Genomic DNA, 17,749 nt, shown 5'->3' with positions numbered 1-17,749 from the left:
ACGAACCTTCGAGTACTGAACTCTTATGTCGGAAATGAAACATGACCGTTCTCAACCAACATCATAAATTTGCTGCAGATCTTTATAAACAAATGCTGCGCAGCATTTACCGAATATTTTGGCCAAAAAAAATTAGTAGGGCAGCACTGTGGAATCATACTGCCGAAGAGCCCTTTGCGCGGCAGATAAAACGCAGAAAATGTCAATGGATAGGCCACACACAAAAATACCATCAGACTACTTACCTCAAATGACAATAGACTGGAATCCCTTCAAATATAAAGCGCGAGACCGACCAAAACCACTTGGAGAAGATCGATATTGAGTTAGCTGCAGTCAACATCACATCCGAACATATTTTATCAGATGGCGAAGACTTGGCAAAGCCCTTTGCTTCCAAGTGGAGTGATTAAGGAATAATAATAAAACATCACCTCTAATATTTTTTTTTTTTTTTAATGTAATGAATTACAATCTCAATGAATTAAAAAGCATTAGCGACTAGGCCATCAGCTTTACGTAACAAAAGTATTTATATAACGCCTGTAAAATAGCAGAAAAAAACGGAGGAAAGTGGCTTATCTGCAGTGACTCACTATCAACTTTGACTTCAATAAAAAAAATATAAACAACAACGATATATTGATATCTCAAATCAGAGATACCTCTAATATTTATCGATGACTTTTACTTTATTAAAAATAAAAACTTTTCGTTTTAGTGTCGTATATAACTTCATAAAAATGTCTACCTCTGTTAACACTGCAGTGCCTATTAAAGTTTTCAGCTCATTCTTTTTGGCTTCGAGTTTAACACAGCGCGTCAGTCGTTTCTTTCTCGTGCTAACCGGCGTCAGTTGGACACAACAAGTGAAGCTAAGTTTTTATCTACCTGATCTTTCCAACGCAGCGAAGACTTCCTCTTCCTCTGCTACCACCAGCTGGTACCGCATTCAGATGACTTGACCCACCTAACCCAACCGTTGGATCTTCGTTCGCTACGCTATATCTATGTCGTCGTAAAGCTCATACAGCTCATTGTTGCATCACCAATATGGGAATATCCTGAAAGTCAGAAATGTTTTCAGCTCCCTGCCCAGAAATCGAATTAAATCGTGATGCTTAAATTTCTTTCTTACCATCTGACATACGCCACTTTGCTGGAAAGGTTTTCTTATGTAGGACCCTGGTCAGCGGTTAAAATGTTGAGTTTTAAGAGTTTTTGAGCACTCAACCTCGCCTTATAGCCCTGGTTTCTCACTTTAAGATTCTTTTTTGTTCCCTAACATCAAAATCAAAATATGATGTCAATGTTTTTCAACGCCTTTGGACAGCTCGTTTGAAGGTATCTTCTTCTGAGTGACCAAATTTGCTGACTCAAGCCTTCATTCGCAAGTATGTTAACTTCTAAGGAGAATATTTTGAAAACCAATTCTATTTTCATCATTATTTTACTGTATTTTCATCAACGGGTGGGAAGTTTAAAAGGCAATGCTCGCAGTATCAAAAGTCAAAGTATATCTTCACTACCAAATGAAATAGAAAAGGTTTGCAGTAGGTCGCTGCCTGTAGAAACGTTAGTGAATGATACACAAACAGAGTGGCATACAAAGCTATTTTTATAAAAGTTCATCGCATGGATCGCCGACAGACTTACGGTGGCATAAACTTTTCAATTACAACTTCCTTTATTCTTTGGGTTTTTATTTTCATTTGTCTTGGAAACAAATAATCATAAAATATTTATTTAAAATTTATATTCGCTCTTTATTTTTAACCAATAGATACTTTTTTATAATGCCGCTGTGCTACTATACATAGCCCGTGCGCTTCTTCAAGCGTGCCGTTTTTTTTTTTTTTTGCAACGGTCATTCATGTTTCCCTTCCGGTCCTGCTTAATCAATAAAGAATTGCGAAAGGCAGAAGCACTGCTAGCACTCGCGGAATTTATGGTTGAGACTGCCTTTATGCTTAGCCAGCTCCGGCTTTTCATTTGAAAGAGATAGCACGAGCACGAACAACAACAACGACAGCGCCAGCACCAACTCCACAAGGAGCGCACATTGGAATTGCATTAGTTTATGGTAGTTTTAACAATTGTTGACACTAAAATATTATCGCTTTTCATTGCGTTGTAGCAGATAAAAATGCATTTGTCCTACCGCTACGGCAGGAGACGATTGCCTCAGTGTCTGGTGCACACGCCACAGCTGGAATATGAAAGGCAATTGCTTATGCACTTCGATGCCTTAGGGAGTGAGTGAGTGAGTGAGTGTACCGGCAGCAGACAGTTCGACCAGACCAAAGCTCAACGGAATTGTGAGATTATTTAATGTATCTGTGTATGTATGTAATGGCCGCATGTACCCTTTAATAGATATTCGGCCGCGCTCCATCTCCAATGTGAGTGAGGGGCTTCATGATGTACCTACCATTAAGCCACCACCGGCAGGTGGTTTTTTATGAGTAGCCTTTTTATGGCAGAAAAATACACAGAGGTTTGCTATGGCTCGATGACTATCGAAAAGTTATCGATAATTTTCAGTAGTTACAATTTTTTAATTCTTATTTTCATGAGTTTCGACTCTCACCTTTCATTTTGTATGCCTAATAATGACAACACAGTAAAATAATAATGAAAATGATTTTATTGTTTTTCGAAATACCTATTCTCCTTGCAAGTCAACATACTTTTGCATTCACTTGAACCCATTTTCAAAACACTTTTGTCACTCAGAAATGGATGTCTTCAAAACGAGCTGTTTAAAAGCTTCGAAAACTCCTTCAGGCATTGAAAAACGTCCACCTCACAATTTATTTTTGATTTTCGGGAGCAAACAAAATATTGTAGAGTGCTTAATTAGGGCTAAAAGGCATATGAAGCATTAATTCGATCTCTTGAGTGATCAAAAACTCTCACGTGTATGCCAATACGTGAGAGCTCGCGTTGCCTTGGTGAAGGATGATTCGCTTCGGCAGTTGCTTTTCCTTAATTCTACGAAATCTTCTGGCAAACAAATTATGTTGGTACTGTATCACTCAGAATTGGCTGTTTAAGTTTCTCTAGTGGCACAGTTTCTTCATGACCAGATTTTCTAGTTTATATGAAAAAACAGGCGACCATTTGCTTTGAGGAGCTTCTTCCGCAAACAATTTTTATTTGATTAAACTCGTCTTGGAATACCCATACCGTCGATTGATGTTTTGTTTACGGCTCATGTGCATAACTCTAAGGCTCTTCATCTGTTACGATAAGTCACTGTGTTACGTATGGTTCACAGCGGATGCATTTCTTTACGCCAATCTACACAAGTCCGAATTATTTTTTGAGCTATTCTCAAATTACCCGGTACCCAACAAGACCAAATCTTCTTGACGGCCTAATAATCATGGAAATGTATGTACTTTTATGCTGGTGATAAGTGGGATGTTTCCATCTCCCGATATGTCACATGACGATCTTGCCTTATCAATTAATGCACGACGGATGTCGTACAACATCCGTTATTGGATGGGCTTTACGAAACTATTCTTGAAAGGAACGATGGGCGCTTTGGAACTCGTTGAATCAGCGCTTCACAGTGGATAAGTGTGGTGATTCAACGCCAAAACTCGCAGTAAGTTGATCAAGGCACTTCTGTCACGATAATCCACATCGAAAATCGTAATAAATCATAGCACGAAAGTTTTCACGATTAATTTCTAAGTTTTGGTCAAGATAAATTTTTCTACGCATTGAAAAAAAAACAAGTTTCGTAAGTTTATCCTCAAAATACCAAACTTCTTGGTAAAAACAGGCACTGTTGCAATGGCGCGAACTCGTACATCCGAGTTCACAATAATAGCAGCGCGACATATTGCAAAGTTTTAACTATTTATTTATTTGATCTTTTCATGAAAAAAGCAAAGGCCTTTCAGTATCAGTGTTTCTTCCAATTGTTTCTTATTAATCAAATTTCGAGTGCGCAGTTTTATAGCCCACTGAATTTCTGTGTAACAAAGTGCAAATTTCAAGTGGGCCAAAAGCTGCGTTGATTTAAAAAAAAATTTACGGCGGTCTTGTTGATTTTCTCCATATAAAAAAAGTTTAAGCGTTCATTATAAGGAAAAAATACATAGCACTCTCAATAAAAGGAGGATGGTTCCATGTGTAGAAGTCCACGCAAGTGGGGAAAGTTACTAATCGCCCACGCCCCGACGGAAGAGAAGGACGATGCGACCAAAGATTCCTTCTATGAGCGCTTGGAAAATTCCTATGGGCGCTGCCCCCGCCACGACATAAAAATCGTGCTTGGCGACCTCAACACCAGGGTGGACAAGGAGGGAATTTTTGGTCCCTCAGTCGGAAAATTCAGCCTGCACAACGAAACATCCGGTAACGGACAGCGGCTGATCGACTTCGCCGGGGCCCGAAACATGGTAGTCTGTAGCAGCAGATTCCAGCATAAGAAGATTCACCAAGCCACCTGGCTGTCTCCTGATCGAAAAACACGAAACCAGATCGATCATATTACGATAGATGGAAGACACGCTTCTAGTGTATTAGATGTACGTACGATCCGAGGACCCAACATCGACTCGAATCATTACCTTGTTGCAGCCAAACTGCGCACACGCCTCTGTGCAGCGAAAAGTGTCCATCTAACTACGCAAAGAATGTTCGACATCGAAAAGCTGCAATCACAACAGACAGCCAGATGATTTGCCACTCGACTCTCACTCTTGCTCTCAGAGAGTACTACCCAACAAACCGGCATGCACGAGCAATGGAGCATTATTTCTCGCTCTCTACGTACTGCCGCCGAAGAAGAAATCGAATTCCGGCGAGCCCGAAAAAACAATTGGTACGACGAGGAATGTCACGCTACCGCCGAAAGAAAAGATGCTGTCTATAGAGCCACGCTGCGATCGGGCGCAACGCGAGCCATGTGGGATCGCTACAGAGAGCTAAGAAAAGAAGAGAGACGTATTACTCGACAAAACAAACGAGAGGCCGAAATACGTGAGTGCGAGGAGCTTGAGAAGCTTGAGAAGCTTGCCAATAAGAACAACGCCCGAAAATTCTACCAGAAAGTTCGGCGGCTTACAGAAGGTTTTAAGACCGGGGCGTTTTCCTGTAAGAACAAAGACGACGATCTGGTGACTGACATCCAGAGCATTCCTAAATTATGGAGGGAAGACTTCTCGAACCTACTTAATAGTGATAGCTGCGCATGTCACAGAGAATGTGAAGATCCCGATACCCCAATCGTTGACGACGGAATTGACGTTCCGTTACCCGACCATGACGAGGTGAGAATAGCGATAACGCGGCTAAAGAACAATAAAGCCGCGGGCGACGACGGACTGCCGGCTGAGCTATTCAAACATGGCGGCGAGGAGCTGGTAAGGTGCATGCATCAGCTCCTATGCAAAATATGGTCGGATGAAAGCATGCCTGCCGATTAGAATTTAAGTGTGCTCTGCCCAATCCATAAGAAGGGCGATCCTGCAATTTGTGCCAATTACCGCGGGATTAGTCTTCCAAATATCGCCTATAAGGTTCTAGCGAGCGTATTGTGTGAAAGGCTGAAGCCCACCGTCAACCAACTGATTGGACCTTATCAGTGTGGCTTTAGGCCTGGAAAGTCTACCATCGACCAAATATTCACAATACGCCAAATCTTGGAAAAGACCCATGAAAGGAGAATCGACACACACCATCTTTTCGTCGACTTCAAAGCTGCATTCGACAGTACGGAAAGGAGTTACTTGTATGCCGCGATGTCTGAATTTGGTATCCACGCAAAACTAATACGGCTATGCAAGATGACGTTGCTCAACACCAGCAGCGCCGTCAGAATTGGGAAGGACCTCTTCGAGCCGTTTGATACCAAACGAGGTTTCAGACAGGGTGACTCGCTGTCGTGTGACTTCTTTAACCTGATGTTGGAGAGCATCGTACGAGCCGCAGAACTTAATCGCTCAGGCACAATATTTTATAAGAGCGTACAATTGCTGGCGTATGCTGATGATATTGACATCATCGGCCTTAACAACCGCGCTGTTAGTTCTGCCTTCTCCAAACTGGATAAAGAGGCAAAGCGAATGGGTTTGGTGGTGAACGAGGACAAAACGAAGTACCTCCTGTCTTCAAACAAACAGTCGGCGCACTCGCGTATCGGCACCCACGTCACTGTTGACAGTTATAATTTTGAGGTTGTAAAAGACTTCGTGTATTTAGGAACCAGCATTAACACCGATAACAATGTCAGCCTTGAAATCCAACGTAGAATCTCTCTTGCCAACAAGTGCTACTTTGGACTAAGTAGGCAACTGAGCAGTAAAGTCCTCTCTCGACGAACGAAACTAACACTCTACAAGACTCTCATCATGCCCGTCCTAACGTATGGCGCAGAAGCTTGGACGATGACAACATCCGATGAAGCGACGCTTGGAGTGTTCGAGAGAAAGATTCTGCGTAAGATTTTTGGACCTTTGCACGTTGGCAACAGCGAATATCGCAGACGATGGAACGATGAGCTGTATGAGCTTTACGACGACAGAGGCATAGCGCAGCGAATAAAGATCCAGCGGCTTCGTTGGCTGGGTCATGTCGTCCGAATGGATACAAACGCTCCGGCACTTAAAGTATTCGATGGGGTACCAACTGGTGGTAGCAGGGGAAGAGGAAGGTCTCCTTGGCGTTGGAAAGATCAGGTGGAGAAGGACTTGGCTTCACTTGGTGTGTACAACTGGCGCCGGTTAGCACGAGAAAGAAACGACTGGCGCGCTTTGTTAAACTCGGCCAAAATCGCGTAAGCGGTTATATCGCCATTTAAGAAGAAGAAGAAGTCAGTGTCAAAAGAAAGTGTGCAGCTTACATTGGCAAGTTTAGAACATTATTAGCCAATTATTTCACCATCTAAATCAGGTAAAAAATGTTGAACTCGAATGTTGACTTATTCTAGAGTCCATTTTATTCTAGACCACATTGCCATTATTGCTCTAGAAGGAAATCATAGAAATGGAATTAAAATAGATAAAAATTCACCTTTGACAAAACTAAGCTAGAGGGTCCGGCACTCAAAGCGTAACTAACTTCAAACCTCTTAGTTGGCTAAATGACAGTCCAGAGTATTGTTTACAAGCGCGCGGAAGCATTTTGCTGAGATAAACGCGAAAAAAAGAAAATCAGGAATGGATTTCAAACTTAATAAAGTGGCTGCATTATATTTGGTAGGAAAATCACAACTAGCGATTGTTCGTGAGCTCGAGCGCCTTAAAGTAAATCAAGTTTTTGTTTATCGCACCATTACTCGTTACAATGATACTGGTAGCATCGCGAAACGTCATAGAGATGGTAATCAAAAGACTACAACGTCACGTGAAATTGTTCAAAAAGTGAACAAGCGACTTGAGCAAAATCCCCGACTAAGTGTTAGTCATATGGCGAGACAACTGAGAATATCCGCCGCATACTGAAAAAAGATATCAAGGTCAAGCCTTACAAGATCCAAAAAGCGCATGATCTCACACCAAAGCAGCAACAAATCAGGCTTCAGAGAGCGAAGGAGTTGATTCGCTTGGCCGAAAGCGGTTAATTTCCGAAAATTGTGTTTTCCGACGAGAAAATGGAGCAATTCGTAAACTCCCATAACGATAGGGATTATTTGACCGAGAGAATTAGAGTCATCGATTGACCACCAGAAGACAGTACCCGCCACAGGCAACGGTTTGGGCCGCTGTAACCGTAGATGGGCGCTCTCCAATCGTTTTCAACGAGCCTGGCGTCCAGGCAAAATTTTATCGGGAAAATATTCCGGAGACTCCTCTGAAGCCGTGGGCAGACAAACATTTCAGTGGCAGACCATGGACGTTTCAACAAGCACCGTCTCACACAGCTCCAGGGAACCAAGAATGGCTAAAAAACAACGTTCTGAACTTCATAACGCCCATACAATGGCTCTCCAATTCATCACAGATGAATCCGATGGATTATTCACTTTAGGCCATTTTGGAGAGCAAATTCCGAACTAGAATATTCCCCAGTCTCGAGGCGCTGTAAAAAGCTCATTGTCCGCGAGTAGGCCAAAATACCTGCAAGTCACATTCGGGCAGCTTGCGATTCGTTTCTGTCTTCTCAAGGCTATAAATAAGGCAAAAGGTGATCATATCGACAACAGCAAATTGATTCTTAATTTTGTATTATTTTGACGAATTTTTTACTTTGACTTGAATAAAAGTAATTTTCTAAACTAAATGTATAGTCTTTTTAATTGGTTACACTTCGAGTGCCCGACCCTGTAAATATTATACGTACTTATCCCCAGCAAAAACGTACACCAAATATTGGCAAGTTTCGACTATTTATTTATTTATCTTCTAATTTTAATTATCAAAGAAAAAAGAAAAGAAAGTGATGGGGACTGCCCGATCATGCTTCTACGTCGTCGCCTCGGCCGAATATTCACGCTGCGATGGTTATGCTATGTATTTTGTGGGAGCAAGTTGGTGTTATTTATTATGAACTGTTAAAACCAAGCGAAACCATCACTGATGGTTGATGCGATTGAGCCGAGCACTGCGCGAGAAACGGCCGCAATACGCGGAGAGGCATGAAAAAGTGATTTTACAGCATGACAACGCTCGGCCTCACGTTGCCAAACCCGTTAAAACCTACCTGGAAAAACTGAAATGGGAAATCGTACCTCAGCCACCATATTCTCCAGATATTGGGCTGTCCGATTATCACCTATTCCGATCGATGGCACATGGTCTACCTGACCAGCAGTTCCATTCATATGTTGACATCAAAAAATGGCTTGATCCGTGGATAGCCTCAAAAGATGAACAGTTTTACCGCGACGGTGTACGAGATCTACCAGAAAGATGGAGAAAAGTAGTAGCCAACGATGGGCAATACTTTTAAATGATTCACTTGTAACTATTTTTTCAGAATAAAGTTGTATTTTCATCAAAAAAACTGCGAAAACTTAGTTGTGCACCTAAAATTTTACACAAAAACTAGTACAAAAACCATATAATCCAACTACCTCACTAATTAATACTTCTTTAACTAATTTTTATGAATTCGCTAAGTTTCCAGAATCCCAAATAGTTTTCCGATATAAGTTTTTTCTCTAAAATGCAAAGCCTTTGTCTGATAAAAAATTTCTTTATGTGAATAAAATCCAAGAATGTTGTTACTTATGTATTACCTGATATCTTTGAATATATTAAATTAAGAAATTAATTTTAAATCTGTTTTATCTGAATGCTTACAAAAAAAGATGTAAATAAAAACTTTAACTCTGTTTATGGAAGAAAGTTTATGGTTCTTTTGGATTTTCTCAACCCATGTTGATTGAGAATTAATGATAAGGCCACTAAGTTGAATTATGTAAATCATATTTGCTTATAAACTACTAAACTGATTTCATTAAAAATAAATTGCGGGCAGAAGTACATATAAAAGTACATAGTTCAATTCACTAAATCCTCAATAAAATATAAAAAAATAAAAATCCTTAGGCTATAAATAATCAATAAAGCCACTACAAGTCGTCTTTAGCTTTCCGAGCATTATTTCAAAATTAATTTCAACCGTAAATACGTTTTGCTCTAAGAGCTTTTCATGCGCTGCTTCTCGAGTATATATGGAAGGTTCAGTGGGCATATTGATTTGCCTATGAATTGTTATGTACTACAGAATAGCACTACTCAGCGTACACTATAAGTATATACTTATACGTACATGTAAGTATATATACTTGCCTTCTCCTAGACGCTCCTCACCATGCACTTGCGCCATTTAACCTAAATTCTGAACGCGAAGAAGTTACTTTTAGATATTTCAGCACTTTGTTTAAAGTACAGGGTTTTCTGATGGAGCGCTCACCAGTGTGTGGAAATGCAATTATTTTTTCCCTGCGATTGTGCCACTGCAATGGATTCAATGCACTGGAGATTAAATTATTAGCCAACATTACGCTTTATTCAACGCATTTTCATGTTCCGGCTGAGCTCCGTGAAAGAATGCACCGAATTGTGAAAAGATGTTTTTAGTCAAGTGTTCAGTTCGGTATTATCGGAAACAATCGGCCTAATTTTCCGAGTCTACCGTAAAAACTTAACTATTCAGCTGAAACTGCGAGTTTTATTCCATATAAATACAAGTAAGACACATTTTCGGAAGCCTGTTATAAAGAAGAAAATGCTCAGCATCGTATGTAAAAAAAATTGCCAAACCTCAACGGCATTTTTGGGCAACATCAAACTTATATTTTTTTTTTTTTTTTAATATTTTAATTTTTATTTTTTGTTATTTGTGTAAAGTTTGGCACTTTGTAAAGAGGCCTGTCCCAAGTGGGCCAACGAAAGTGGATTTTTTATATGCCATTTTTATATGCCATTGGCCGAGTTTTAAAGCTTGTGTTCATTTTAGATTATCATCGAGTTATCTGCAACCTTGATTTACTTTATATATGTATATTGTAAATATTTCAGCAACAATTCATTCGAGTCTTACGATTTTTTCACAGCAATTAGAAAAATTATTAAGCAACAAAACAGAGTAGTGCAATTATTTCCAATCTGTTGTTTTGATTTTATTTTGAAATACAATGCTTCAATGCATTCAAAAAATAAGAATGTAACTGTGAACACTTTTTCTTCTTTCTTTTATCTTCTTTCTTCTTCTTGGTCTGAATTGGCGTAATAACTGCCCCCGCGATTTTTGCCGAGTTTGACAAAGCGCGCCAGTCGTTTCTTTCTCGTGCCAACCGGCGCCAGTTGGGCACACCAAGTGAAGCCAAGTCTTCTCCACCTGATCTTTCCAACGCAAAGGAAACCCTGATCTACCTCTGCTACCACCAGTTGGTACCGCATCGAACACTTTCAGAGCCGAACCGTTTGTATCCATTCGGATGACATGACCCAGCTAACGTAGCCACTGGATCTTTTTTCGCTGCGCTATGTCTATGTCATCGTAAATCTCATACAGCTCATCGTTCCATCGCCTACGATATTCGACGTTGCTAACGTGCAAACGTCCAAAAAATCTTCCGCAGATTCTTTCTCTCGAACATTCCAAGCGTCGCTTCATCGGATGTTGTCATCGTGCACGCTTCTGCGCATACGTTAGGATGGGCATGATGAGAGTCTTGTAGAGTGTTAGTTTTGTTCGTCGCGAGAGGACTTTACTACTCAATTGCCTACTTAGTCTAAAGTAGCACTTGCTGGCAAGAGAGATTCAATGTTGGATTTCCTGGCTGACATTCACATGTATTTCTAATGGGACATTTAACGAAGCGTCATCTTCTTAGGCGCCGATAGACGAGCAAAAATGGAGAGTAAAATTTCTAAGGCCATGCAACGTTTTGGGCATTTTTGTTCCGCGAGAGAGAGAAAAGATATAGCGTAGAGGAAAAGGAGTGAGAGAGAGCTATACCTTATATATATCTTAGATAAACTTTAGTCTATTTTTTCTGAGTTTTTCCTTGTGGTTGCTAATTTCTAGTGACAAATTTTTTTGGTCCCTACTTTTGGCGCTTATTTCCATTTCCGGGCTAATGCTTGTGCGTACTATAAAGTGCTATCCATTCCGGCGTCGGATTTATTGGTATTGGTAAAAATCCCGTTTTTTGTTCTTTTTTTTTTTTGTTCGAAATTTACTTTATTCATCAACGTAACTCCCATCAAGAACAACGAAATCATTCCAGCGCCGCTCTAACGTTTCAATACCACTTTTGTAGAACGATTTATCTTTTGCCTCAAAATAGGCCTCAGTTTCAGAGATAAATGCTTCCTTCGAGCGAAATTTCTAACCGGCGGACATTTTTTTTTAAGTTTTCAAACAGCCAATAGTCGCTGGGATCCAAATCTGGGGACCACGAGCAGCAAACCATTGTTTTATTATTGTTTTTGATGAAGCGGAGTTCCCATAACACTTTCTAGACCCTTTCTTCGCTTGAACGGTAATTTTTTTTTGATAAATTGTTTAGAAAATAACAAAAGAAGCGTCACTCTTAGCGCAATAACTCACGAATTAATAAATAGAATATCACACAATTTTAACAACTGTCTCTTTAAAGTCAGTACTAACTGAAAAAGATGTGGATGCAATAAAACTAGTGGGAAAACCTATGCAAGACGTTTTTTGATGTTTTGGCTGCAGTAACGAATAGGATCCTGGACTTTATGTACAAACACACACGCCAGCAATGGCTCCGAACGAGTATTTTAAGATTATACAATATATAACATTAAACTACGCAACTAAAAACTACGCAACTGAAGACTCGTCCATAGAGGAGTAGCCCATGATTTCAAAATTATTTGATTCCAATTCCCAATGTTATTATTTTTTTTATTTACTTATCATTTTCTTATCAGACACCCGCCGTGGTTTTTCTAATAGCGCCCGCCCCTCGGCAGCCAATGACAAACCTCCGAGTATATTTCTGCCATGAAAAAGCTCCTCATAAAAAAAACATCTGTTGTTCGGAGGCGACATAAAACTTCATCTCTTTGTGGAACAACATCAACAAGCATAACACAAACCCAATAAAGTTGTAAGCGGCAGTTCACTTACGTTTTCTATTTACCGGGCAGGAGAAAAGTAGTTGATATTTTTGCATCTTGCATTCGTTTCGATAGCAGAACCCTATATATCATACATATTACACAGCCATATACATATTGAATATATATGCAAGTAAAAGCTCAACACCTCGTATGCTTCATTTGTAGCTCTGGGTAGTTTGAATTTGCAAAATGCCTAGTGAAATGAATTATTTGAATAACAGAATCGTTAGTCATAGAATTTTCCACTTACCGTCTTACAGCCTCCGTTCACCTTGGCCGTTTGTCTTGTCCCCACTCACCGCCAGCAAGCATCACACGAAGAAGTAGTAGATAGTAATGATGATAGCATTAAATGCGGCATAAATGAGCGCCTGAATACTTATGCACTACATCTTTGCCACAACTCAATTTTGCTTCCTTCTGCTGAGAGCTGCACACATACATAAGTATCTACAAACATACACGGAAGACATACTAACTGCACGATACCATCCAATGCCTACTCTATGCATGCCGCTGCAGGAGCTCTGCGTGCACACATTTCAATGCATATTGGAAATTACGATAATTTTGATTTGTATGCCATTTAACGTTTGAAGACAAATTTAATTTACCGCAAACGTAAATGCGATGCAGCGAAGCGTTGAATGAGCCCGCTGTTAGTTGGCACCAAATAAATCTACGGTATTTTTTGCAGTAGTATTTTATGGCCTTATTCCGTAACTCTATTTTCGGGTATTTCTTCTGTATGCCCATTTTGGCATTCACATAAAACATACGCACACACATACATGTATATCCAAATATATTTGTATTGTAAATATCTTTAATTGGAAATTTCCATTTTTATTTACAGATTGTCATTGTGGAACTGCCACCAACACCATCGAAATTCCATTATATCTTTAACTTGAAGGATTTGTCGCGTATCTTCGCCGGCATGCTGTTGATCCATTCGAACTACTTTCGCGACCTGCGTGCCTTGATACGCGTTTGGCGTAATGAGTTTACCAGAATTATTTGCGATCGATTAATTTCGGATAATGTTAGTCCACTGAGTTTTTGTTGCACAACGACATAGGCACACACAAACATATGGAAATTCCTTAGCATTCACATACGCAAATGCACGCGAGTCGGGTACACCTTTCATGGTAAACAGTAAATTGTGTTGCGCTAAAATATTTATTTCGGCGAAAATTACAGTGTCACCTGAAAGTATTCGACTAAGTTTCTGAGGCTGCTGGGATTTTAAAAATTTACTTGTGCGAGCTGTTACCGAACTTTTGTGGAATGAATCAAAGTAGCGGGCAGCTTAATGGTTTCAAATGCAACGATTCTTAATTTTAATAATGTGCGAGGCTACTGAGTAGATTTTCATGAATATTTCCCAATTTTTGATGTGCTCAAGTCTATTAGAGATACACGAGTAGGTACTCCGTTTTTGGAGAAGTAAAAAAGAAAAGTGCGGTAAGCACTAAAACTAAAACAAATACCCAAAATATATGTGAAGAATGAGGTGTTTTTCTACTTTTCAATGAAAATTGCTTTATTAGAAGTAATACATTTTTTCATTAATTACTCTATAAGACTCCATACAAATGGTGGTCTCCTTAAGGGGTTACATGGGTTTCGTCGGGTAAAAAAAGCCTATTTTCAATATTTTTCAATTATTTATTTAATTCAAACTTTTTTCTGTCTTATAAATACATATTTAGAGAATTATTTCTGACATTTTCAAAAAAAAAATTAAAACTCCTCCATTGTGACATCATTTCCGGTAACCCCTCGAAAAAAAGGTGCGCCCGCGTTGTCAGCATAACCCCTGACAGGATCATCAAAAATGAAAAAACAAAAATAACTGTTCTAGTTAAGACCATAAACTCGTGTTTGAACGAAGGAAAGAAAAAAAAGTAAAAATTGGAATTTGGCAGACATTTTTCCAAAAAAAATTAAAATTTCGGACACATTTCCTTGACATTTTGTTTTTTTTTTTTTAAATAGTTGTAATTGAAAAAAACAAAAATCCTTCATTCAAGCACGAGTAAATTGTATCTAGAACGCCTGTGTAAAATTTCATCAAAATCTGTCGAGTAGTTTTTGAAAACATTTGACAACCGACTTTGAAAACACGGCTCCGAGAAAAACGCGTTTAAAGTTTTGAGTAAAAATAAAAGTGGCTTGGGGCGCACACCTTCCAAAGGCTGTATCTCCGAAACTATTATTCGGATCAATTTCTAAATTTAGAATAATATTTTTGAGATGTTGTAGAAATTAATAAGCCAAAAAACATCGATTTTTTGAACCCACGAAACCCACCCTTAAGTGAGAGCACGGTGTATTTTTGCCATGAAAAAGCTTCTCATAAAAAATATCTACAGTTCGGAGTCGGCTTAGAAATGTAGATCCCTCCATTTGTGTAACAACATCAAGACGCGCGCCTCAAATAGGAGGAAGAGATCGGCCAAACACTCAAAAATGGTGTACGCGCCAATTATTATTTTTTTGTATGGACAGTTTTTCGCTCTCTTAGCAGTATATGGTTAGGTTGATATTAGTCTTAAGGGGCTCTTTTACATTAGCCAGGTCTACCTTTTATTTTGTTGTATAGGAGTCTGGTTTCCTACATATTTTTGTGCGCGGAAAACGATTCATTCTGGAATTCAAGAGCGCCTATCCCGCCAGGGTTTGGAGCATAACGACGTACGAACTCCTTACTCCAACTTACAGCTTTCTTAGAGAGGAAGATGAAGTGAACAAATACTAAAATTTACTGAGGAAGTTTGGCTCTGATTCCGTGAAGGGGCCACAATAGATCTTTCAGGTGTTCTTCTTCCTCATCTTAATTGTAGGACTAAGTCCTTTTTCCAAAGATCGGAATGCAGACATCCAACACTTGTGCCAACGCTTTGGAGCTTCTGGTGTTTGAAGTTGACCTTTCATCACAATCTTTGCCAACCAATCGTCTCCCATTCTCCTTGGTGGTCTTCCTGGAGTTCGTGGTGTTTTAAGTTCACATTGCATCGCAATCTTTGCCAACCAATCGTCTCCCATTGTCTTTACATCCTGGCTCCATTCTTTTCTGCTCTTGCAGCGCTATTTTACTAAGTATTTGCTATAATTTTTATCCGAGGCTTTTTCCGTTGTTCTATGAGCAATTTGAATTGACGTCCGCGTAGATTGCTGGTCTTGCCTTAGACAGATTGTTTATCGGCCGTTTCTGATCCAGATTGTAGGTCCGCGGGCGCTATTTATTTCACCTCAGTCACTCATTTCTAGAAGGCATTTCCCTATACGCCACCTGGGGACGCGCTTTCTAGAGGTTGCAAGCTCCCCCGAGGGAAGGTCGCAGTCTTAAAACCTCTAATAATACTTACAATAATAACCCATTAAAAACGTGAGTGTTTTTACCTCAATTTTCCCCAAAACCTTTACAAGCTAGAGACTTCAAATGAACGCACTTAAATGCATTAATATAACAATATAAAGTGTAGTCAACTTCCAAAAACATAAACGGTGTTAAGATCCTTTGATTACAAATTTGCTAAAACATGCCTGTATTCCACATACCGTTGTTTTGCGACAACCCCCAAAAAAAGTCCAAATAAAATCATTAAAACGACTACGAAACCGCCAATTTCAGCACAAAGAAAGTGAATAATTCTCCAAACCGTAAATGGCTTTTTGAAGAAAAATGTTCAAGGAGCTCTTAATTTGTAATTTGATAAATGAACCATCTAAATATAAGCACAAATGGCTGATGCTGAATGCTAAATATATGATTTTTTTCAAAGAGATTTCCTCTTAAAATATCTCTGCTCAGTTAATTATTAATAACACAGGCCTGCGAAATTTAACTTTTTTCAGTTTCTAGAATGGCTGTACTTGTTTCTTGTAGTTTTTTATGCGCTGAAAACGAATCTGACCTTCAAAATGCTCCATCACGTCAGGATTTTTGGTAAATGAAGCCTAAAAGGTCCAAAAATGGCCATTTTAGCCATTTTTGATAATTTTTTTTGGGATAGAAAATTTTTTTTTTTCAATTTTCGACGAAAAGATCGCATAGTAAAACTCTTTAGCTTTAAAACCCATTTTTTAAAATTATTGTACGATTTTTTAAAAAAAAGTTATGACATTTTGAAATTAACAGTTTCAGTTACGCCAATAGACGTTATACCCAACGTATACGTAACTGAAACTGTTAATTTCAAAATGTCATAACTTTTTTTTAAAAAATCGTACAATAATTTAAAAAAATGGGTTTTAAAGCTAAAGAGTTGTACTATGCAACCTTTTCGTCGAAAATTGAAAAAAAAAAATTTCTATCCCAAAAAAAATTATCAAAAATGGCTAAAATGGCCATTTTTTGACCTTTTAGGCTTCATTTACCAAAAATCCTGACGTGATGGAGCATTTTGAAGGTCAGATTCGTTTTCAGCGCATAAAAATCTACAAGAAACAAGTACAGCCATTGTAGAAACTCACCCTCGCAGGACTGTGTAATTATTGTTGCATAATCTGGAGTCCGTACTATCAAAAATATGTTCACGAAGTTTTTTATACACAAACTTTATTGAACGAACGTCGTCCCAGACTATGTGGGAAGACATAAACATTTCGGCTTGCAAAGGCTTTCGGACAGGAGGTCGTCCTTTCCTGTGATGTTCATCTTCAATATAATTAATGGCAAAATTGATTGTAGGGCAATTTATGAATTGCATTATTTCCATCACTCTAAACGCAAATTTAGGTACATAGGTCCGGTTCTTCCCAGTTGCCATGCATAAATCTAATTACGCATATAATGAGACGATGTCAATAATAATAATTTAGTATCTGTTGTGTACCCAATGGCCAATACTTCGACGTAAAAGATCACCTGTGTCCTTCTACATGTTTTGGGAATAGTTAATGCTAGACCTATTGGCTGGCACTACTACCTTCAATGTATTACATCAGCTTTAATTTAACCTAAATTTTCCCTGCCTCAGGTTGGGAATCGGCCGAAAGCCAAATTTTTCTAGAAAATTTTCCGCCTTGTGGACAAATTTCGGAATATCTGCAGCAAGAGCATTCTTGATTTCATGCGGATCCATTTCATCTCGTTGAAAGATGAGCAGGCCATCCAGCTGCACAAGCTATGATCTGTGGTGTTATCATCCTCCAGACAGAATCCACACACC

The 17,749-nt window shown here is 39.1% G+C and overlaps 1 protein-coding gene across 1 annotated transcript in view; it reads left to right on the top strand.

Moving 5' to 3' along the window:
- Positions 1-17,749, top strand: part of LOC128854832 (dynein axonemal heavy chain 10) — a 286,044-nt gene that overhangs the window by 163,512 nt on the left and 104,783 nt on the right. Inside the window, exon 39 of the mRNA XM_054089249.1 lies at positions 13,423-13,611. Coding sequence (XP_053945224.1) covers positions 13,423-13,611 — 189 coding nt within the window. The remainder of the gene's footprint in view (positions 1-13,422; positions 13,612-17,749) is intronic.

The sequence above is a fragment of the Anastrepha ludens genome, chromosome 2 (genome assembly GCF_028408465.1).
Source record: "Anastrepha ludens isolate Willacy chromosome 2, idAnaLude1.1, whole genome shotgun sequence".
NCBI lineage: Eukaryota > Metazoa > Arthropoda > Insecta > Diptera > Tephritidae > Anastrepha > Anastrepha ludens.
Note: the sequence above shows the minus strand (reverse complement) of the source record. Positions and strands in the feature narration are given on the sequence as shown.